The 24,539-nt window shown below is 42.4% G+C and overlaps 1 protein-coding gene across 2 annotated transcripts in view; it reads left to right on the forward strand.

The window, feature by feature from the left end:
- ADAMTS14 (ADAM metallopeptidase with thrombospondin type 1 motif 14) overlaps nt 1-24,539 on the forward strand; it is a 250,961-nt gene that overhangs the window by 201,713 nt on the left and 24,709 nt on the right. For both annotated transcript variants that reach the window (XM_082269283.1, XM_082269284.1), the window contains exons 15-17: nt 13,047-13,130; nt 17,378-17,541; nt 22,577-22,742. In XM_082269283.1, the coding sequence (XP_082125409.1) occupies nt 13,047-13,130; nt 17,378-17,541; nt 22,577-22,742 (414 nt within the window). The remainder of the gene's footprint in view (nt 1-13,046; nt 13,131-17,377; nt 17,542-22,576; nt 22,743-24,539) is intronic.

A 24,539-nucleotide genomic window follows, 5' to 3' on the forward strand; every position in this document is an offset into this window, starting at 1 on the left:
GAGCACACCACCCAGTTTAATCCAAGCTGTCGGGCACTTATATAGGATGTCAATCCAACTGCGGAAATTCAACCTCAAAACTCATGACTTCCAGAACTGAGGACATGTAGGACCAGGCCACCGAATCGAATGCCTTTTCAATGTCTAGCACCACCAACATCCTAGTAGAGGTCTCAGATTAAGGCAATATGTGTAAATACTCTACACAGATTTATGTCTGTCGACTTCCCTGGCATAAATCAAGTTTGGTCAATGTTATTCAGAGATGGGAGGATCGTCTGTAACCTGGTTGCTAACATTTTTTGTAAGTATTTTGAAGTCATAGTTTTAATAAGGAAATAGGCCTATAGGAGGCACATTGGGTTTTGTCTTTGCCCGGCTTAGGGATGAGGACGATATGTGTCTGTTGCATGGAAGGGGGTAAGGACATATACTCTTTACGCACAGTATACACCTGTAAGAATTTAGGTGCGATTAGGGCTGCATATGTTCTGTACCATTCGCCTGGAAAACCATCCAGGCCCGGCGTTTTACTGCTGCAAAATGAACAGATCGCCATTTCAACAGTAAAATCTTTTTCCACAAACTCAAGGTCCTCTGTTGAAAGAGTGGGCAATCGCAAGGTTCACAAGTTTTCACTGAGCCTCTCAGCTGGCCAACCAGGAATTTCTCTGTAGAGGTGCTCATAGAATGTCCTGAACTCATTCAGGATGAGGTCAGGGTCAGAGATGAGGAACAGATTTCAGACACCACCATTTGCATTTTTGAATCAGCTACTAGATTTGCTAGGAGTTTGCTATTTTTGTCCCCGGACTCAAAGATCCTTCCGGCCAATGAGCTAAGATCTAAATGTGTAGCTGTGGCGAGATGCGCTTTCTCGCATCAGCCAATTGGCTAAAATGACCTGGAGTCGGGGAGACAGAAAAAGCCTCTGACGCCTTGAATTCACTGTGTTCTAACTGTCGCACTTGATATCATAACTCAGAACGCACCGCTTTAATTGCAGAGATGTATTCTCCCCTTGCATTGGCCTTAAATGCCTCCCAGACAATGTGAGTCGAGGCAGTGCCTTCATTAAGTTCCCAGTGTTGTTGTAATTTAGGTGAGACCATCTCGCCAACCTTGGGGTCCTGCAACCAGTTAGTAGCTAACCGCAAACAATTTTGACCCCGTTTCTCTGACCACCTCAATTTAATAGCTAAAGGGGCATGATCTGAAAGGCCCGCAGGTAAGTACGAGACCTCCTGCACTGCTGCCAGGGAGCAGGTGTTACCAAAAACTAGGTCTATCCTGGATCCGGATTTCTGAGTGGTGGAGTGGAAGGCCCTAGAGGTCCGGTGCTTCCATCTCCAAATTTCAGTGTAATTAAAGGGTTGTGCCCATTAAAGTAAATCAGGGGAATACATTCTGTTTGGGTTGGATGAGTCTAAGTATGGATCTAGAATGAACTTGAAATCTCCAGCTATGTATAGTCTGGAAAATTATAAAGTGGCTAATTTTTCATACACAGTGTACAGGACCCGCTGGTTGAAAGGAGTAGAAACATACACATTAACCAGAGCATACACAATCGCTTTGATCTCCAATAGAAGAATAATGTATCTTCCCTCAGGGTCTGTTACCAGGTGTATAACCTTGTATGATAATGACATATTTAGCAAGATAGCCACTCCCCTTGCATAACTGGAATATGTAGCATGGAATGATGGTTGCATCCAGGGTCTGTGAAGAGCAAGAATCTTATTGCCCAGAAGATGAGTTTCCTGCAGGAATAGTATATGAGGTTTATGTTGAGTCAAATACTTAAACATCAAAGCTCTCTTAATCTTGTCGTTCAGACTCCGGACATTCCATGACATAAGTGTAAGTTCCATGACTATCAGGTACCCTTATTCCAAGAACTAGTTAGAAAATAAGTGTGGGAGTAACCCACTTGACCTCTGAAAGAGAATGTAATGCATAACAGCCCTGAGTAGGATGATTACCGACAATTTGTGCTTAAAGAACCATTCGTGCAGTGGACATAGAGCGTACAGAGCAATAATAATGAAAAAACAAACAAAATAAAAAAAACTATAAACTCCCTACTGACCATGAAAACCCCAACAACAAAAAACTAGGTCAGTTTTATACCCGAAACCTGTTTACCAACTCTTCCTTGGCAGCAAGATCTTACCAGAATCAGTTTACTTTTTTCCGTTCTGGGGAAAAACACCAAGGGTGGAAGGCAGTGGATTCTTTTTGCATGTGGGAACAGTACACTGTCACTGTGGAATCGCTCCTGAACGATCAAAAGTAACTTGGAACTGTAAGGAAGGTAAATATGCAGCTAGGCATAGCTGGTGAACAAGGCTTCAGAGGTATTAGCAGGAGTCTGCTGGAACAAAACGGATCTCCACGAGGACAGGCAGGCAGCTCACTTAGTATAAGGGCGCCATGTAGCAGTGTGAGTAGAGTAAGCAGCACGGGAAGCTTACTGAAGCCCAGTGAGCCAGGTATCGGCTTCATCAGGGGTATCAAAGAATTTGGTCATACTGTCATGTTGGACTTATAGGAGACTTGGGTAAAGCATGCTGTACTTCATGGTGCGCTCTCAAAGATGTATGTGGACATCATCGAAGGTCTTACGCTTCTTCTGGTGCTCCTGTGAAAAATCTGGGAATAGCATGACCTTTGTGTTTCCATACTGTAGATTCGGCTATTTCCTGGCTTCAGAGAGGATGCAATCACGGTCTCGATAGTTCAGGATTCGAACAAGGAAAGGGCGAGGAGGGGCCCCGGGAATATATCGACCAATAGGTACCCAATGGGCCCGTTCAGCAACATAAGTGACAAGTGCAAAAAGGAAAGTGAGGAGATGTAAAAGATCTTTGAAGAAAGCCTCTGCAAAATCTGCTGGGTGCTCTTCTTCAGCCCCTTCTGTAAGGCTGAGCACCTGCGCATTGTTGCGATGAATGCGATTTTCAGCATCGTCAGCTTTGGTCAGCAGATGCTTCACTGTTTGCTGCAGATCAACAGTTACACCAGCATGTTCTTTGCTGACAGTATAATGACAGTAAATGTACCAGGGAATTTGAGGAAAGCTAACGTGATACCGATATTCAAAAAAGGGCAGAGGCATGTCCTGGGAAATTATAGGCCGGTCAGCCTGACATCGATAGTATGTAAACTTCTGGAGGGGATGATATGGGACTATATCGTAGAGTTTGCTAAAGACAACAACATCATCAGCAGTAATCAGCACGGGTTTACGAATGGGCCTTCTTGTAAAACCAATCTGTTAACATTCTATGAGGAGGTGAACTGTGAGCTAGATAGGGGGAGACCAGTGGATGTTGTGTACCTGGATTTCGCTAAGGCGTTTGATACAGTTCCCCACAAGCGCTTAATTTATAAAATAAGGTCTACAGGCATCGACCACAAGGTTTGCTCTTGGATACGGAACTGGCTAAAAGGGCGTGTCCAAAGGGTGGTAATAAATAGCGCATACTCAGACTGGTCTAGGGTGGTATGTGGGGTCCCTCAAGGCATAGTCTTGGGACCAACCTTGTTCAATTTATTAATAAACAGCATTAAGGACGGGATCATTAGTTCTATATCAGTTTTTGCAGATGACACAAAATTGGGCACGGCAATAACTACACAGCATGAGGCAGATATCTTACAGATTGACCTGAACAAAATAACAGAGTGGGCAACGACATGGCAAATGAGGTTTAATGTGGAGAAGTGTAAGGTTTTGCACTTGGGGACTAAAAACATAAAAGCACAATACACTTTAGGGGGGTAACCTTTGGGGGAATCAAAATGGAGAAAGATCTGGGAGTCTTGGTAGAGGATAGACTAGACAATAGCATGCAATGTCAAGTGGCAGCTGCCAAAGCTGGCAGAATATTAGCATGCATAAAGAAGGGGATGTTTTCCAGAGATAAAACTATAATTCCACCACTTTATAAAACTCTGGTCCAACCGCATCTGGAGTATTCTTGTAATTACAAAAAGGGGGGGAGAGGAGAGAAAAAAGAAACTCTCCTGAAAATAAGTCAACTAAGGACATAGGGTATACTGGTGCAGTAGAATAACTTTATTAATAGGTGAAAAAATCATTGGTTCCAGATTGAACAAATACACACTCCTTATATAAAAACATACAAAATTAAAATCAAACACAGAAGTCACAGGGAGGTCTGCAATAACCAATCTCTACACTTAAGGTACTATACTGTGAATCTGTATATACTGCCAGAATCTGTATATACGATCATCCTTAGACATGAGTTGCTCATAGTCTATTAGACTGAATGGTATGTGAGTCTCTTAAGCCGAGCTATCCTGATTGTATCACAAAGCAGCAGGTTTAGCTTTTAACGGCATGTAGGGTCACTTGCAGTACACTTACTGTTTGATTTGGTGCAATACACTGAAGATACAAGTCTATAAACACATGCAATGAATGTTATGAGCCCAGTAACGAATTGAAGAAAAGTCCCAGCAAATAGTATACCTCCTCATATGCAGGGCAGGCTCATCCTCCAGATGTTTTTAATCCTGTTGTCCATATAAGATCCTGGTTTGCAATTCCAGCGTGTCTTCTTACAGAGCCATGGCTCTCTTCCACCTCCTGCACTCTGCGAAGTATGTTTGGGGAGGGGCGAGCCACAAATCCTCGCCGTCATGAATTCCATGTTTGCATTCTCCAGGTGGGATGGCTCAGACAATGCTGTTCTCCTGCGCTTGGTAAAAGCTGTGAAGCGATGCTGACGCGTTTCACCAGCAGTTGCCGCTGGTTTCCTCAGAGCTAGGGGTACATTTCCTATTTTGGAGTATTCTGTGCAGTTCTGGTCACCAGTCCTCACGAGGGATGTTTTGGAGCTGGAGAGAGTCCAGAGAAGGGCAACTAATTAGGGGATTGGAGGACCTTAATTATGAAGAGCGTCTACAATTGCTTAATTTATTCTCCCTGGAGAAGAGACGCCTGAGAGGGGACTATGTTGCTCCGAGCGATCCCCTACAGCTGAAACACGTGTCTCTGATTCCTTCAGGCAGCCTCTGATCTTATCCATGTTGTATTCCTCTGTTAGGTGATTGATACGAACCAGCAGGGAGGTCTTGCTCTGCTTGATCGCTGCCAGGATCAGGGATGTGCCTGGCACTGTCGGGTTGTCTGATGGCGGTGGGATGTTAGAGCTTACTATCCCGTCCCCCTCCATTTCTGTGAGCAGTTTCCTGAGCAAGATGTCGTTAGTACATGACGGGGAAGACCAGAGTCGCCTCCTGTCCGCGGGCGGGCTGGGCAGGCTAGGGGAGGATTGCCGCTTAGGTGCCATAAGAATGTGCAGCTCTGCACCAAGGTCCTCCAGGTGTCACAGGTAAGCAAGGGAGACTGAACACACTGCAGAAATCCACAGGATTAGGTCAGGGTGGCAGGAGCTCACCACAGGCATGTCTGCTCAGGTCCACGCCACCCATCTGTTCACATCTTTGATAAAGCACAGAGGGGCATAGATTTGAATGTTGCTGTATATTCATATTCAACACTCTGCTTTTTAAAGGAGAAAGTAATCTGTTGAAATATTGTTTGGGTTCCAGCTGTAGCTAGTCCTTACTTCTTACATGACCTCATCCTGAAAACTGCAGTTTTGATGACATTTGCTGGAGTGGGCCCCAGATGCTGCCAAGCCCTAGGTATAATAAAGAGTTGTATGGCTTATGTCAAGAAATTCACTCTGATTATGAAATTTAGGTTTAGCAGAAATAAATTCAATCATTTGCAGAAAGATTAGAGCTTTCCTTAGAAGCACAGAGGTTACAGACTATAAATGATGCCTCCTGATGCCACATGCAGCTGATGTACTTCAGTAAAGTCCAGATGTTCAGCATGTGTGATTTATACTAGATGATAGTAAATACAAAATGTGTGCATGCTTACAGGATCTGTTTTCAAAGTTGGAGTGCAGCACAGCAAAGCACTTGCCAATAAAAACATCCCACAGAGTTTATACATAAAATTTAAATATCTATATCAGACATTACTTAATAGCAGACCGCAGTCCAGACACAGACAGAGTGACAATCCTCTTCGGACCACGGCAGCACCACTGAGCAGCCTGGGTGGACTTTCCTTCTGTATGTGCTAAGCTACCTGCCGCTGCCGTTAAACTCACAGCAGGGTAGAGGGTGGGAGGTACAACAGGTCACTTAGTTATTCGCTACTGCTACCTGCTTTCTGGGAGTTCTTCCTACTTTTTCTGCACTACTGTGACCCGCATTCAGCTGACAGAGCACTACCATCTGCTGTTGGCTGACATCACTCAGCCAGTCCAGTCTGTGGAGTCTGAGCCTGCTGACTGCTGAGAGTCTGAGCCAGCTGCTCCCACCCCTTTCACAGCCCAACACTCCAGTGAGTGTTGGAGGGGCAGAGCAGAGAGCCAGAGACTGACAGTCACCAGAGCAATCAGTGGTCTTCAATCTTCTTGGTTTTAGAGGGGATGGACCAATACTGCATCCACCTAGGTGAGTATGATTGTTTTGTTTTTTAAACCTCACACTTCTCTTTTAACAAGCAGGTGATGGGTTGCTAGGATGCAAGGTGGTCCTCACAGCCAATCACACGTTTGTTAAAAGAAGAGTTCGGCATCTCCTGCCCTCAGTGCAGTCCTGCCATGCCTCCTGCCCTCTGCCCTGCTGTGAGTTTTAACACTGCAGCAGTAGTGGTGGAGGCAGGCAGCTGAGTACATACAGTAGAGGAGTCCACCTTGCCGTGCCTCCCACCTTCTGCCATACAGTGTTAAAGTAGGAATGTGAAGGGGAAGACCTGTAACTGCAGGGGAACTGTGGTTTATGGGGGGCTCTGATTGCAAGGGAGGACATTGCGGAGGGGGGGGGTGTCTGTGACTGCAGAGAGGCTGTGATGTAAGAGGGATTATGATGTGAGAGGGAGGACCTGTGATGTAAGGGATGGCTTGTGATTGCTAGGGGGCTTGTGATGCAAGAGGGGGATGTGATATGAGGAGGGGGGGCTGTGATGTGAGGAAGGGCACTGTGATTGCAAAGGGGAACTGTGATTGCAAGGGGAACTGTGGTGTGAGGAGAGGAAGCCTGTGATTTTAAGGGATGTGGTGAGGTAAGGGGGGACAATGATGTCAGGAAGGGGGACTGTGATGTGAAGGGGGGGCTTTGATGTGAGGAGGGGGGTTGTAATTGCAGAGTGGGACTGTGATTTGAGAAAGGACAGTCTGTAATTTTAAGGGAGGCAGTGATGTAAGGGGGGACAGTAATGTGAAGAGGGGGGTCTGTGATTGCAAGGGGGAAGCTGTGATGTGGTGATGTGAGGGGGGTCTGTGACTGCAACGGGGCTGTGATGTAGGGGGAGATGGTGATGTGAGGACAGGGGGCTGTGATGTGAGAGGGGTCTTTGATTGCAGGGGGGGTCTGTGATGTGAGGAGAGGGGGATGTGTTTGCAAGGAAGACAGTGATGTGGAAGGAGGTTGTGATGTGAAAAAGGGGACAGAGGACACTGATGTAAAGGGGGCTGTGATGTGAAGGACCCGAGTCATAAAACAAAATTGAGATTTACTGACCGAACCTCTATGAATTTTAGTTCAGTACTCCTGATCTTTAATCATTATATTCTTTTAAAACTGTGCCATGTGAGCCATCAAGTTCTGATCACAATATTATTCAATTACCCATCAAGAAATCTAATTTTATGAGAAAGGAGATTAGTACATCTGGCTTGTTTTAAAAGTAAAACATTGGTATAATATACCAATGTATAGTCACCACAGCTACTACTTACAGATAAAGTCAGCTGCTCAAACCTTCACTGACTTTTTGCAGGCATTAAAGAGCTTATGTTTATGAGCTGTATTTGAATTCTATTTGATGCAGGCTTTATTGCAAGTCTGCAGATTTCATTTTACTTCAACTGCATAGTGTGGATGTCTGTAATAAGAGTGATTTTTTTCCTGCTTCACATTTATTATGGCACAGAAGGTCCTATCAAGCTATGTTCATACTGCTTTAAAATGTCCCCAGTTACAGAAAGTGAATAATGCAACCCTTGTAAATTTATCTGTGGTGTGACTGTGTTTGAAGTTCTACCTAAATGCATTATTACATTCTTAACTCCGTGTTCTATTACTTCAAATAGTTCATATGAGCCAAGCTGCCCCAAAGATGCTACTTCCTTCAATAAATAAAATATGGCTGTTGTCAGCACTGAATATACTGCTTGTAGCATCAGCTATATACAGTATATAGTGTGTGTTGTGGCAGCAGTACGGGGACTTCCTGACTGCTGCTGGAACAAAACGGAGTCAGGCTGAAGGCTTCTCAGCCATTTAGAGGTAGCTTTGTAATTTATAAAGGAAAACTTTATCTCCACCTTAGCCAATCAGGGAAAGCCTTGTATTCATTCATAAAAATGCAAGGCTTCCTCTGATTGGCTGAGATGTTCGCAGCTCAACTTGATTTTATTCTGGTAGCAGACAGGAAGTCACTGTACCGTTGCCGGAACACAGCGCTCTATACTGTGTATAGCTGATGCTACATGCAGCTTATAAAATGCTGATAGTGGATACATCTATTAATAAACAGTCATTTGGAGCTCCAGTCTCCCCGCAAAAAATTTAAAGTCAGCAGCTCCAAATACTGTAGCTGCTGACTTTTAATATAAGGACACTTACCTATCCAGAGATCCCGCAATGTCATCACCCAAGCCAAATCTGCATTCGGCTTCAGGTGTAGGTATCTTAGGTAAGGGAAACTGGCAGTGAAGCCTTCCAGCTTCACAGCCAGTTTCCTACTGTGCATGTGCGAGCTGGGGTGCACTTCGTGAATGTTCCCACAGTCTCCTGGGTCCTGTGATGTGCCCCAGAAGGCTGTGGGGGGGGGGGGGGATATTTTTTTTTTTGTATTTGTACACTGATATTGCTTATACTGTTCATGAATGGAAATCCATTCATGACAGTTTGTTTACACTGTTATAATGAAATCACTATGACCTATCATGGCAATCACATGATACCTGGTTACCAGTAATTGTAATCCACTGTGTCCAGTGGTTACACGGGCGGCTTGCTGTGCGCCCCTGACCCAGAACAGGCTGGATGACGTACAGATAAATGATCTAGCCTGCCAGTCCCGTCTGCCTGCAGTAAATGTACTTTTAAAAGCGGTTAAGCTGGCCAGCTGCATCAAAGTAATCCCTTTTGAGCCAGTCCCTACACTACTCTGCACAATGCAAAATACTTACTTTCTTATATAATACCTCAGTAGATATAGTGCCAACAAGGGGCTGGTCACTGACCTGCACAATGCAAAAAATAAAAAGATAATCCTATGCTCAAAACCAAATAGCTTGTACATACAGTATATATATAACCTGGACTTTTTTTTCCCCAGAGAATAGGTGCAGGTACTCCCCCCTTGTGAATCACCCTTTGTCTCTGCCCCCTACCCACAGTCACTTGGTTCCACCCTCCACCTACTGCCAAATACCCTCCTTTTAGAGAATGCAAAACCAAGTATTATTTTGTGGTGTTAAGTAATTTGCACGGAATTGGTTACTGATAACAAGAAAGGCAATAAAATGGACCCCCCTGTAGCAAGAAACCATAGATCCCCCCAAGCAACAGTAGATCCACCTCAGCATCAATAGACCTTCCAGCATCCCTTTGCCATTATATACATTCAGTGCTGGAGGTGCCAGAACTGTGTGTCATCGCCCCCCCCCCCCCGCGTTGCCGCTGAAAAAAAGCCCTGTGTATAACCCATCAGGTCCTAAAGGGGTATGACTACATGTTAACACTAAAAATTCTTAATGAACACTCTGCACACTGCTATACACCTTTTTCATTACAGTGAACAGTGCTAATATGAAATCACAGTATAGTATGCAATTTTCACAAAAATTTCCTTTTTGTAAATGTTATTCCGAGAAAAAAACAGAGCATCCACCTGGCTGTTTTTTCACATTGACTGGGCAGGACGCAGTTAAATGTCTTGCTGCTGGCCAATTTTACACTGCTATATCATCTGCGGTCTCTTAATTCTTAAAGAGAGTTGGATAGAAGTTGGTCAATGGCAAGACCATTTTGCATCAGTGAGAACAGGGACAGCCACAGCAATCTACTGGCCAATTTCTATTTGCCAGTCAAAGCGAGTCCACTACTGCTTGATAAAAAGCAGGTGTCATTACTAAAGCTACTTTTCTCTCAGACATCTGCACTAAGGCAGTAAAAGCTTTAAGCAAAGTAAATTTTAGGCATCCTCTGCAGTGGGATTTTGTTTTGTTTTTTGATTGGTAACGTACTTCCTAAGGCTCCGTTCACATCTAGGCGTTTTGGGGCGTTTTTGGGGCGTTTTTCTGCTCTAGGATCAGCTCTCAAAACGCCCAACAAGACAAATCCTATTCATTTCAATGGCCCCTGTTCACATCTGAGCGTTTTGACGCTGTATACAAAACGCCCAACGCTCAAAAAAGTACATGAGCTTCTTTTTGGGCAGATTACAGGCGTTTTCCATTGGTTTCTATTCAATCTAAAAACGCCTGCACAAAAATCGCGGTAAAAATCGCGGTAAAATCGCGGTAAAAAACGCCGCAAAAATCGCGGTAAAATCGCGGTAAAAAACGCGCGAAAAACGCTACGCTCAGGTGTGAATGTAGCCTAAGGCTTGACTACAGTACTTCTAAAGGGCTGTTGATATGATAACTTTCCTCATTAAAAAAACCTCTAAGACCCCCCCCCCTCTCCCCTCAACCTTTTGTTCAAAAGAGAAAAGGTAAAACCCTACTACAAAGTGTGTTAAATAAAAGTGGAGTTACAATTTAAAAGATTTGTGTATTTTCAAAATTGCCATTGAATCTGTATAAATGGTCCCTCTACCCACTGTATGATATTTTGAAAATACATTTTGACTGTAGTTTGCCAAATAGCCCTAAAGATAGCCAGATTTTAATGACAGGATTCATTGAACCCCCTAACTAATCAAATGAATCAAACATATATATTGATAAATGCAAAAAAATATTTTGTTCCTGCCAGACATTGAGTACTGTCCTGTGTTATAAAAACCACAATTCATCCATGCTACCTCTCCAAAAAGTAATATAAATAGCAGCCAGCATAATCACATTGAAGCAAACAAATAAAATTTATTACAATGAGTATGGGAAGGACAGATGAAATCCCCACACCAACTTCAGTGCAATGGGAAAATGCACACAACACCACTGTGTTTCCAGTAAGTCTACTTATCAGAGAGATTAGACCCTCAAATTATAGAGTGGTCAAATAAGCATAGGGCATGAAGGTATCCAGGGCCCAGCACTAAAGGGTAGGGTAACTCCTGCAAACATCAATGAGCTGTATGGAGATCCAAACGAGCAGCCGCATCAACTTCCCAATCTAACATGTTTCAGAGGAATAATAAACAGAAAACTCCCATAGTAAAGCACATAGAATTAATGTAAAAAGCTTTATTGTGTATACTTACAAACATTGGAGTAAAAATGAGCATTTAAACATTTTTCTCAAAATGGCCGCAACTAGTAGCATGCTTACGTCTTACATCAGGTCCCGCCCAACGCATTTTGTCATTAGCAGACATCATCAGAGGCGTGTCCTATGTTACTCTGCAGTGTTATCTCAAGCAGCATTGTCAACATTGAGAACTACAAAACACCCTCTCTTCCCTATGTTATGGAGGTGAGGGAGAGGTGTTCTGTAGTTCTTCTACACTTCCAGCTCTATAGATGCTCCTCCATAGATACAGTACAACAAGTGAACATTGTCACCCTAAGATAGGAATTATGTCACTGGCAAGATCACCAGGTTAAAAAAGTAAAATGATTCTGAAAAAAAAGAAAATGAATGCAGCTACCTCATGTAAGGACTGGCAAGATGTATTTTTGTTTTCCAGTTTAGATACATTTTAAAAAACAAAGAAAAAGCATTTTGATGACTATTAGCGCCGGTTCACATAGGAGCGACGCTACTTTCAGGGGCGACCTCCGAGATCGCGGTGCGAGCAGCGCGCCGCGACCTCGGAGCGGCCGCCATGGACTTCATAACATTGAAGTCTATGGCGGTCGCCTCCTGGTCGCCCCAAAGAAGCTCCGGACCCTTTTTCTAGGTCGGAGCGATTTGTGTCGCTCCTATTAGAATGGGTCCGCAGCTTTCCTATGGGAGGCGACCTGCGGCGACCTGTGAGGCGACCAGGTCGCCTCACAGGTCGCCCTAGTGTGAACCGGGGCTTAATGACTATACTAATATAAACAAAATTCCAATTGTATGAGTTATGTATATCTGGGTAAGTTTAGTACAGCGAGAAGCTGAGACTAATGGCCCGTACACACGATCCAAAAATCGGACGAAAAATAACGCTTGTGAAAAGATCGGACGATAATCTGATAGTTAGTACACAGCTTACGAGAGGCGATCACGACAGTTCGCCCAAAATTATCCGGTCGTGCAAGCATAACACTTTTGATCGTATTATAACACATCGTACGATAATCGTATTATCAGTATGTTGTTCGTTCGAAAAAAATGGTGAGCAATAGACAGCACATGAGCAGTAGACATCATTTCCCCTCACAAGCTACAGCGTGGTTACGCAACCTGGAAGCTTTTGAATCATCGTCCGAGAAAATTCGTATCGTAAGTAACCTCTCCCATTCGCGAATATAATTGAGAGTTCCTAGCAACCAAACAAAAACGGACGGAACGTCGTCCGATTTTCGGATCGTGTGTACTGGACATTAGGTAAAAAATCAAAAGTATTATGAAGAAGACGAGTGAGATTTTTCATACTCTCCTTTTGAACCACAGTTGATACAGTTTAATATGTTTTAAAGTGGTTCAATATCACGGAACAGTTCTGTTTTCAATTCATGTCATTGTTTAATATTTTCCTTTACTGAACTGTAACCCTATACAGAGGTGCAATCAAAATAAAAGGGAATCACTACATTGTAAAAAGCATGCATTCCCATATTTAGCAAATCAAATATTAGCTATTATTTTCCTTGTCATTGCAGCTGGTGTTCTAAAGATGTTTGAGATCCCAGCAGGAGCCAGGCACATCCAAATAGAGGAAACAGAAGGATCATCTAGCAGCTTTGGTAAGAGCAATCTTATACCAAAACTTTCAGCAAATGTTTAAAAAAAATGTTTTAGGCAAAGATTTATTTAAAGAAATAATTTTAGCACAGGGATGTGTATAGGTGAAAAATTATACACATGTGGAGCATTTTAATACTTGATAAAACGGTACTTGACAAAATGGCCAGAGAACATCATGCTTCTCACACCACCACACATTTATCTTCTAAAGTGCCGTGGATTGGATGAGTTCAAAGAAACTAAGAAAGGTTAAAGTTGTAATTAGAATGGTAAATGATCCTGGCTACAAAGCAATGGATTTGTTCATTGGAAGCTTGGGGGCTTTAAAATGTGATTGATGTGGGATTAGTGTTTAGCGGCAAGGGAAACAGCCAGGGATCATATCATATTAGTCCAAGAACACCTTTTCAGCAGACTTTGAAGTCAGGAACACAAATGTAAGTCCACAGGCAAGTATCAGTTTCTTACCCATGTTTATTCTTCAAAAAATTGAGTGCATAATGAGCAAAAGGTGGGGTTGATTTATTGACACTGGAGAATGCAAAATCTGGTGCAGGTGTGCATGGTAGCCAATCCGCTTCTAACTTCAGCTTGTTCAATTAAGCTTTGACAAAAAAAAAAAAAATGGAAGCTGATTGGTTTCTGTGCAGAGCTGCACCAGATTTTCCCTTTCTGGCTTAAGGCTGGGTTTACACACACTGAGGAGCGGCTTGCAACTGGGGGTCTGGTGTGTCCCCGCTCTCCGTTTCAGGGGTGAATCAGGTCCGAATTTTTCCCTGAATTTGGACCTGAAACAGAGCCAAAGACGCACAGGACCCTTCTGCAACCCGGACTGCGGTCGACACGGAGTTGTGTGAACCGGCTCTATTTAGAGCCAGTCACACTCTCCTGTCATGCCAACTGGATGCGGGATAACCCACATCCAATTCGCATCAGTGTGAACCCAGCCTTAGTAAATAACCCCCAATGTAACCAGACAGTGGGAAAAGCGAATAGAATTCTAAGATGCATCACTAGAGAGATCACCAGCAGGAAAAAGAAGGTCCCTTATTTCCCTTAATTAGATCTTTAGTGAGACCTTTAAAATACTGTGTCCAGTTCTGGAGACCTCACTTACAGAAAGATATTGATAAGATAGTCCAGAGACGAGTAACAAAAATGGTGATGGGTCTGGTGGATAAAATATATCAAGATTAACTTCAGGAAATTATTATGTACAGTCTGGAGGAAAGAAGGGAAAAAGGAGAATTGATTGAAACCTTTAAATACATCAAGGGGGTGAATAGGGTTCAGGAGGGCAGTTTTTTCAATATGAAACCAAAATTATGAACATGGGGACATGACCTTGAACTAACTGCAGGAAAGTTCAAAACTAATCTTAGAAAGTATTATTTTACTGAAAGGGTAGTTAATGCTTGGAATAAACTACAAGCAGAAGTAATGAGCCAGTAAACAGTAAATGGCTTTCAAAATGCTTAGGACAAACATAGACCCATACAAAAAAGTTAACAGAAAAAAAAAGCGTGTATAAAAAAATAAATAAATAAATAAAAAATCGGGCAAACTCGATGGACTCAAAGTGATCTGCCATCACTTTTATATGTTTCTAAAAATTAACACAAAACTTCCCTTTCTGGGTTATATCAATAAGAAACAAAGCATTTTCCTATGTTGGTGACATTACCCCAAAAGTCCTACCTATGTTTAGGCATCTGGAAATCTTAAAGTGTTACTAAACCCACTACAGTAAAATCAGTCTGTATATGCAGTAAAGCATGTTTGTTATACTCACTGTGGAACCTAAGGGGTTAATCCTGTGCTTTGGGTAAAAAGGCTGGTTGATCCTGTCTTCTCTGATCCTTCCCTACTTCTAATGTCCCCAATCCATCTGTTAATAGAACAGAGCCCTGGGGGCACTCTGCATGTGCTCAGTTTTGTATGTATTGCTAGAGAGTTGTTTTTTTTTTTTTTTTTTCTTGGGAGGGTGCATGTGATCAGCACAGGGTCATTTAGCACTGTCCAGACAGAGGATCAGGGATCCTGAAGCCTAACCAGTGCTTGGCCAGACACTGATAGAAGTCACAAGACTGATATATACTTTAAGGTATAAGGTATTTAGCAGTTTATATTTACTAATAAATTGCATTTCCATGTTCTGTGTACTGTGGGAGACCAGATATAGTGAATGCAGGGTCCAGGGTTTAGTGATACTTTAAGCCAGCCATAGATATATTGAAAATCAGCTGGTTTAGCAGGGACCACCTGAATTTCGATCCATCTATGGACAGGTTGGTTTTGCAGAAGTTGATCTCTTGGTCGACTTCTGTACAACTAGCCCATCAGGTTTTCTTAATTCGTTCAGTAATGCTAGCTATAGCTGACAGCACAGATGAATGCATTATGATGATTGAGAACTGTTCCCGCTGTCAGAATATAGTAGCCCCGCGGGATGGATTTTCCAATCAACATTAAGTGTGTTGATAGAGAAATCAAATCATTTTTTCAACCTACAATAAAATAATACAATGTCTATGTCCTGCTTTAGTCAGTCTCAAGACATGGAGAGTAATGATAATCATGAAGTCCATCCACTCTCTCCTTGAGACAGAATTCCACCTTCCTGTTTACCTATGCCCCTGTATTCCCCCTGGAGCTTTTTTTTGCACCAACGCTACAGTGAGGATGCAAAATCTACACTATCCATGATTACCCCTGGGTTCTCCATGGTTGTTATCCAAGAATACCCCTGGGTTCTTCATGGTTGTTGTCCATGATTACCCCTGGGTTCTCCATGGTTGTTGTCCATGAATACCCCTGGGTTCTTCATGGTTGTTGTCCATGATTACCCCTGGGTTCTCCATGGTTGTTGTCCATGATTACCCCTGGGTTCTCCATGGTTGTTGTCCATGAAAACCCCTGGGTTCTGCATGGTTGTTGTCCATGATTACCCCTGGGTTCTCCATGGTTGTTGTCCATGATTACCCCTGTGTTCTTCATGGTTGTTGTCCATGATTACCCCTGGTTTCTCCATGATTGTTGTCCATGATTACCCCTGGGGTTCTCCATGGTTGTTGTCCATGATTACCCCTGTGTTCTTCATGGTTGTTGTCTATGATTACCCCTGGGTTCTTCATGGTTGTTGTCCATGATTACCCCTGGGTTCTCCATGGTTGTTTTCCATGATTACCCCTGGGTTCTGCATGTTTGTTGTCCATGATTACCCCTGGGTTCTTCATGGTTGTTGTCCATGATTACCCCTGGGTTCTCTATGGTTGTTTTCCATGATTACCCCTGGGTTCTCCATGGTTGTTGTCCATGACTACCCCTGGGTTCTCTATGATTGTTTCTAATATTATGCAGTGCGTGTGCTCCCCACTCATACGTTCGGAGAAGCAGTTGAGAGAGCTGGAACCAGCATCTTTATCAACTGTAAGAGCATGGGCAAAAATGAAATAGTTTTGGGTAAGTAACATTAGCTGCTGTTATTTTCAGTTAATACCTCAGTAAGTTGAAGTATGTTAAATTTTAATGCTCACTTCAACATTAATAGCTTTGCCTTTTTAATGAAGAATAATTTGTTTTGCAAAACACATTTTTTTTTCTCATTCATTTGCTGTTTTTATTAGTTAGTAGAAGACATAAACATAAGCAAAGGCACCAAGGCAAGGCTCACACAGCAAATTACAGCCCAGTCTCCTCCCTGTCATGTTGTTGAAAAGAAATAAGAAGGGGGTTATAGCCATGATGCAGAGAAGTGCATGCATAGAGAACAGTAGTGCTCTGTGAATGAAGGAACCTTCTGTGAACAGAGTGCTGACCAACACATCAGCTGAAACAGCAGCTGAAGCTTCTATTTAAACCATCTCACAGAACGAGAACTAATATATTACCACGTCACCCTGCACATCATGTCTCTTTTTCTCTGCAGACTTTCTTTTTCAAAGTTGTGATAGGAAATGTGGGGCTGAAAACAGCCGTGCAAAGAAATTCTAAATGTGATGCCTAATTTATACTATAATGATGATTTACTATTGAAATTCTTTTATTGTCTTAGTTTTGATGTCACTAGAACTGGCTAGAGAATTTAGTGAAGCCGTGCTATGGAAATGAGTCTTAGAATGTTTTGCTTCTAAATGTGTAAACTATAGTCAGGTGGATATGCTCTTCTGCATATTAATTTCAAGAAGCAAGATTTGACTTTTATTGTATTATGGAGTGAATCTATTATCTTGTGCTCTTTTTACAGCTATTAAAAATCAAGTCAGTGGAAACTTTATCTTAAATATCAAGGGCAAGGACAGCAAATCAAGGACCCTTTTAGAAATGGGGCTGGAGTGGGAGTACAGCATTGAAGAAGGCAAGAAAAGTGTGAAAACTGCAGGCCCACTTAATGAGCCTATAGTAATTTTGGTAAGCAAGAAAACACATGCTGTGAATATAGATTATTTGCCTGTTCTGTTTCTTTCTACAGATTTAACCCATTTATATTATAAGAAAATAGCCCGGAATGATAAAAAATTAAACAAAACTTAATAAAAGGTTAAGATTGATATGCTTGTGGTTGTGTATCTTGCTGATTTGTTACACATGCTTTAACACCAGTGAAAACAGACGCATCTAAGGTATATGCACAACAAGGTTTAGCGACAGACCGATGCATTAAGCCACAGTCAGACCCACAGTTACAGTCCATGCATTTTATAGGATCCAGACCAGGAACCTACTGCAGCCAGCCAAGACCTCCCCATGGAGTGTTGGTCAGAAAGACCACCCTTTCTCTCCCTGGTCAGGCTTCAGAGCCCAAAATAGTCAGAATCCAGTTTTCCTGTTCTACACAAAACCTTCTCAGAAGCCTTTAATGTGAACACTACAAATGTCTATTTAAACTTACATCATACCACCTTGGGCCTAGCACATAGATTTGTAGGCCCAAAGAACGAGCATAAGGCTCCTTTCACACGGTCCGCATTCCGGTGCGGACCGTTCTCTACTCAGCGGGAATCGATCTGCCAATCCCCGCTTAGCAGGCGGATGACAGCTCTGTATCCGCACTGTGTGCAGAGAGGTAGGTGTCAGAGCCCCGCTGCTCTCTATGAGAAATCGGATGAGAGCAGACCACTTGTTCGCTCTCATCTGATCCCATCCGATCCGATCCCCTGGACGGATGGAAAATAGGGTTTCCGTCTGTCAGGATTTCACGGACAGGATCGGATGCGGATGGCAGTGGGTGCCCCATAGGGATGAATGGAGGATCCGATCAGATCCGCCTCAAAAACTGACAGGCGGATCTGATCGGATCATTCATATGAAAGGACCCTTAAGCAAGGGTTTTAAAGTACAAGTAAGGCAATTTTTATTTTAGTTTTGGATAGAGTGAAGAAGGATTATACCACCTGTCAGTTTTTATTGCTGTCTGTGCCCCCGTAAAGGATATTCACCCACTCTACTTGTCCTATTTACCAATATCATTGAAAGTGAAAGTAAAAGAAAATATAAAATTTTGGGTTGTCCCTAGAAAAGTAATTGAGGGAAAATCTTTAAATGGGGACACTAGTTCTGGTAACCTGGGGGTCACCAAGTAATTCCCCTAATTTGCAGGGATTTCTTCACTTCCTATTTGACTATGGGACAGGAAGTGAAGGGAAATCTCCACAATGGGACACAGAAAGCAAAGAAATATCCAAGGTATAAACCTTCCTCGCTCTATCCAAAAAAAAAAAAAAAAAGCTTTGCCAATTTCATTGCGGCATGTACCAACCCTGTGGTTGCCCTCAAAGGTACAGTTTTATCTGTAAAGCTATATAGAATGTATCTATTCTTGAACATAATAAATAATTGCCCCTGAATTCCATTATTACTGGTTTTAATAATAACTTAAGACTCAAGCTGTAAAGGGCAGGTGCAGACCGGCACGGAGCCCACTCACACCCCTGTAGCAAACAAAGCAAGTCTGAAAAATACCGCTAGTATCATCAACAGGAAACTCTGTTGGAGACTGCTCAGACAGAACATGGTTCCGCCATGGTGTGAGACCCACCTTTTCAACTGGCATAGAATTGTATTATTCTCAGAATAATTATAAGTGGATGTCCAGAGCACCCCATTCCCCCTTACATCAGATGTCAAGAGCCCCCCCACCCCCGATAAGAAGTTAAGAGTCCTCCATCCTCCAGTATACCACTGTGCACTCCTCTAACCTTGTGCTTCTGTCGGGAAGAAGCTAGGTGGCGGAGCTGGGAAGCAGAAAGTGCAGGGTCTGCAGATGGACCAGAGAAGGGCTGGAGTCAGCTTCTAGATTCTGCTGAATGCTGAGAACAGGGGAGGTGGAGTCAAGGGGGTGCTGCAGCTGCACAGAGAGGCGCAGAATCTGTAGGAGGAGTTCTGTCCTCCTCTCTGCTGCTGACTGCTGAGATAAGATGGGGCAGAGAGGAGGTGGGTGCCACAGCTACAGAAGAGGTACGAGGGCCACATGCAAGGGCCTGGTGGGCCAGCTTCAGCCCACGGGCTTTGTGTTTGGCACATGTGGCATAATGGTTTACACATCTTTCAAGCAGGGAAACATCAATTGACATTTGGAACGTTTCTTATATGCAGTTAGCATTAATATTATTAAAGTCTAAGTTTATTTTAAAAAAAGTAAAGAATGAGCACAAGGAACAATACTTATCGTCACTGAGATGTGTTCCTTGTGTTGCTTTATCCTCATTTAGCAGAAATCTTCCTCCTCCAATGACCCACCACCACCACCCTGCGACACCATAATCTTCTGTTGCAGTGGGGATTTATAGATCTAAAAGAACTGTCACTCATTAAGAGTGCCAGAATGTGCTCCCACCTTTGTGTTCAACTCCTTAATTCAGAGAAGCCAGTGCTGCAACTTTATATGAATGAAAAATGATGTATGAATGGAAGATGGGCAGATATTTGAAAGGTCCCCCCTCCATTCATAGGCTGCATTTCATTAATAGAGGCTGAAGTTCCAGCTTCTATAAATAGAGGAGCATGACAGAACGGCCAGGCATAGTCGGGTACTCTTGATGAGTGCCTGTGATGGCTTCCTTAGTTCTATTAACCCCAGCTGCACCAGAGGATTGTGAGGTAGGGGGGACATTGGATGAGATTTCTGCTAACCAGTGACACACCACTGAAGGTAAGTAATATCCTTATGTTTATGCTTTATTTTTTAGCCAAGTTAATATCTTTGAGAAAATGTATTTTCAGAATTCTTCATAGAAGATAATTAATCGAGTTTACTAACTTCAATTATATTTGAGGAAAACACTGTTAGTTAAGCTGCTTCAAAGTAAATGTGGAGGCAGCTTGGCATCGTGAGGCTGGGTTCACATATATGCGAACTGGATGCGTTTTACATTGCATCCAATTCGCATAACATATGAGTGTGACCGACTTTCAATGGAGCCAGTTCACACATGTCTGGAGCAGCTGCGGTGCGAATTTGAAAAGGGTCTTATGCGTTTTTGGGTTTGGTTCAGGTGCGAATTCAGGGAAATATTTGCACCTGAACTGGTAAACACAAACGCACAGGACACCGCACTGCAAACCGCAGCCGGACCTGTGTGTACCCAGCTTTAAGGTGAAGAAGTAGAGACAACCAATGTACATGAAACATGGAATTACTAACTGCACTTAGTGTGATTTACCGTCAGTGCTATCTCTTTTTTGCTCTGTCCATAGTAGGCTAAAAAAAGCAGTAAAATATCTTTATTTATACATGTTTACTGTGGTGTATTTATTGCTTTTTTTATTCTGTTACCATTATGTTCTGTATGTTTAATTTTATGTTTCCTAATGTTAGAGAAAAGCAATTGATTTAGCTTCAAAATAGGTATTGAATTTGACCTGCAAAAGACATCCTGCCTTGCATTTGCTTGCAATGTATAGACGGTTTCCTTCCTATGTGTAAGTGCCTGAGGCAAATCAGCTTTGATTTAGCCAGTAAACTAAAATAAATCCAATATTTTGCTAATCATTTGCGCTATAAAAACAGCATCAAAGTAGCTCTTGACCACAAATGATTTCATGCAATTAAATCAATATTGTCAATCTTTTTAGCAGAAAAATAGATGTTTTTACTGTATGTCAAAGGTAAACTATTTTCTATTTATAACTTTTTTTTTTTAAGTAACCATATTAGATACTTGGTTTTTCAGATACAACCAATGTGTCATATATAGACAATCACCAAAATTTCGGCCTCTGAAACATATTGTTCGAAAATGGTGTTATGTGTTTTTTTAACTGACCAAAAATGCAGCAAGCAGGATATTTAACACCACAATGGAAGTGCAATGGACCAGTGTGAAAACATTTTTTTTTTTAGCTTTTCTTGCGCAAAAGGTGCTAATAATGGCTGATAATAAATTTATATTAATTTAAATTAGTGATATTAATTATAAAGTCGACTATAATACAATTATATATAAAAATATAAATATTTTTTTAAAAACTTTCATTTTCAGTTTTCTGCCAAGTGCATCCTGCATTTTTGGGTTCAGTTTTGGCATCATAATTTCCATTTGGTGCACCTCTAGTCATATACATACAGCTCTAATTAATGTCTCTAAATTTTTGTGAACTCAAACAGTAAACTATATAAAATTCTATTTGGCGTTAAAGCGAATATTTTCTTAACTGATTTTAGTTCAGAGTTCCTCCTAATAGACAGTTTATTACAAGGTTATCACACATTAGTTGCTGGGTTCTACAATCATTTTCTATTATATTATGGAAAATCTGATTTTCTTTTGGACTGAAAGTGATACTAAAGACACACTGTTTAATTTACATTGTCCCTTCTCTTTCCAAATGTGGATGATAGCCCTGTAATTATTTTAATTAAAAAATACCTTCTTGTATTGATCCAAGGTGTCTTTGAGACCCTTTCATTTTAGGGAGCTGCTGAACGAGAGTCAGTGGACTTGGCAATATGCACTTATCTTCACATGAGAAAATAATCCAACTCTGAATCCAGCATCTCATATTCACACATTTTCAAATTGCTAGAGAATTGTATTAGAATAATTGCATTAGAACTGCATTAGAATAAAGGGTAAAAAAAGGAATGTTGGCCTTAGCAATAAATCAGAGCTTACATTTTGTGAATTGACATGTCAGAAATATTTATGGACGGCTGGTTGTTTATAGAGAAGGTCAGAATTTCTACACTTTAATTCATTAAATAAGCCAGTGTATGTTGAAATGTAATAACAATGGAAGCTGGAATTTTAAAAAAGGACATTTTTCTTGGTTTTGGCAGTTAAGCTGACCCAGCACACAGTGTATTAATACAACTTCAAGTAACTTTTATCTGTGCCACATTATACATAATAATTGGTGTTATTTGTCTCCAGTATTAACCTATATTTTTGTTATGCATATTATTGGTAGTCTATCTGAATCAGTGTTTTATTCTATTTCATTACAGGTTGTGCCACAGGAAGATGAACTGAAAAGCAGCCTAACATATAAATATATCATTCATGAAGATCTCTTACCAATGATTGGAAACAATAATGTACTTTTGGAGGAAATGGATTCTTACGAATGGGCTCTTAAAAGTTGGTCTCAATGTTCTAAAGCATGTGGAGGAGGTAATTCAAAACAAAACATTTACATATTAGAAGGCCAGTATGGTGGCCTGAATTTATGGGAGGAGCCCAGGGGAGTGGGGGGGGGGGTATTTAGGCAGCCCACTCACCTGTGTTTCTGTCAGTTCCAGTGCACGATACCCTTCCTCCCATCCCCTTTACAGGGCAATTCCCTCACATCAATCTTCTACAATCAACCATTACTTATCTTGGGTATGGCCCCTTTTTGGTGTACTGACCAGCTGACCAGGGCACACCTCAGGTCTATGATATGTTGTGAGTCTTGTGGCATCTTAAAGTGGTTTCACATCTATCTCGGTTGGAGGGCTCCTACCTAAAAAAAAAAAAAAAAATATATATATATATATATATATATATAGATAGAGAGAGAGAGATGTAGCACCCTACAAGGTAGATGCTAGGCAAATTATAGTGGGTCTTGGCTGCCTAACAGCAGGGCCATGATTTTCAGCTGAGCTGTCATGTCTCCCAGGTGTTGCTATTGAGACTGGGAGTCTCCCCACTGGCTCCATGAGAAGGGTTCTCATTGGGTAGTGGAGGAAACCCAATCAGTGGTACATTCAGGCCTGTATCTACCCCAGAAAGGCAGATTCTGCCACACAGGATTCTGGGAGTGGATATAAGTTTGAGGTGAGTGCATGATGCAGCATCTTTGGCGGGAAGCAGAGTCCCAGGAGGCAGAGTACGGCTGTCTTTCCTCCTGTCAGCAGAATCAGGTGTCCCGGGCGGCTTGCCTGAGGGACGGAGAGAGCTGAGCTGAGCTGCAGAGAGGATCCGGTGTTCCGAGAACCAGAGGAGCAGAGGTGGTCAAGTTTCAGGAAAGCATTCCCAGTTTGTGAGTACTGTGTAAACTGCCCCTGGGGGTCTGCCTAGCAGAGGGGACCACTCTGGTGAAGGTCCAAGGGATCCAGGAGCCAGCTAGCGGTAAAGGGTGTGCCTGTGTTGACCTTGAAGTGTAGAGGGGGGTGCCTAGTGAGAGGACCCTGAAGTGTAGAGGGGGGTGCCTAGTGAGAGGACTCTGAAGTGTCAAGAGGGGGGGGCCTAGTGAGAGGACCCTGAAGTGTAAAGGGGGCACCAGCGGTTGGGCCCTGAAGAGTTAAAGTGTACAGCATGCCGTATGCAGTGTACAGTGTTGAGAGTTGCAGCAGCGCAAGTAGTTACAAAGAGCTACCTCAGTCAGTCAGTGAAGGGCTGGAGAGAGCTGTTTACAGGACTTTTGAGCTAACCAGAGTGTCAAGCAAGCAAGCACAGTTCAGCAAGTCAGTATTTTTCAAGCACCAGCAAGCGTTGGTCGGCATACAGCTGGCGTCAAGACAGCGCTAACAGGCATTTTTCTGCAAAGTGTCCCAGTTGTACCTAGTTGAGCCAGAGGAGTATCCCACTCATTCCCTTCTCCCATCCCCATTATCAAATAAACAAAACAAATCAAAGATGCCGAAATGGTCATTGTCTCCAATCTCACACTTGGAAATTCAAGGTGTCACCGGTAACCATGGCAAACCCACATCAGGCCCAATGCCTGGAAAACCTGCTACATATCCGTTATTATATTTACATTATACACAGCACAAATATGACAATTGGCGTACAGGCAGGGTATGCTCCAAAGTGGAATGAATAGAAGAAAACTGACCACACTGGGATGGATGTGCTTAGTCAGTTTGAAATAGGAATGGAGGGGAACTGGAAGAATCACCAGATGTTTCACACAAAGGAAACAATCCAAACAGAACATTATCATATCATACAGACATATATCAGGAATGTGAAATGTTGGAG

This window comes from Pelophylax lessonae, assembly GCF_965119305.1.
Source record: "Pelophylax lessonae genome assembly, chromosome: 9".
Lineage (NCBI taxonomy): Eukaryota > Metazoa > Chordata > Amphibia > Anura > Ranidae > Pelophylax > Pelophylax lessonae.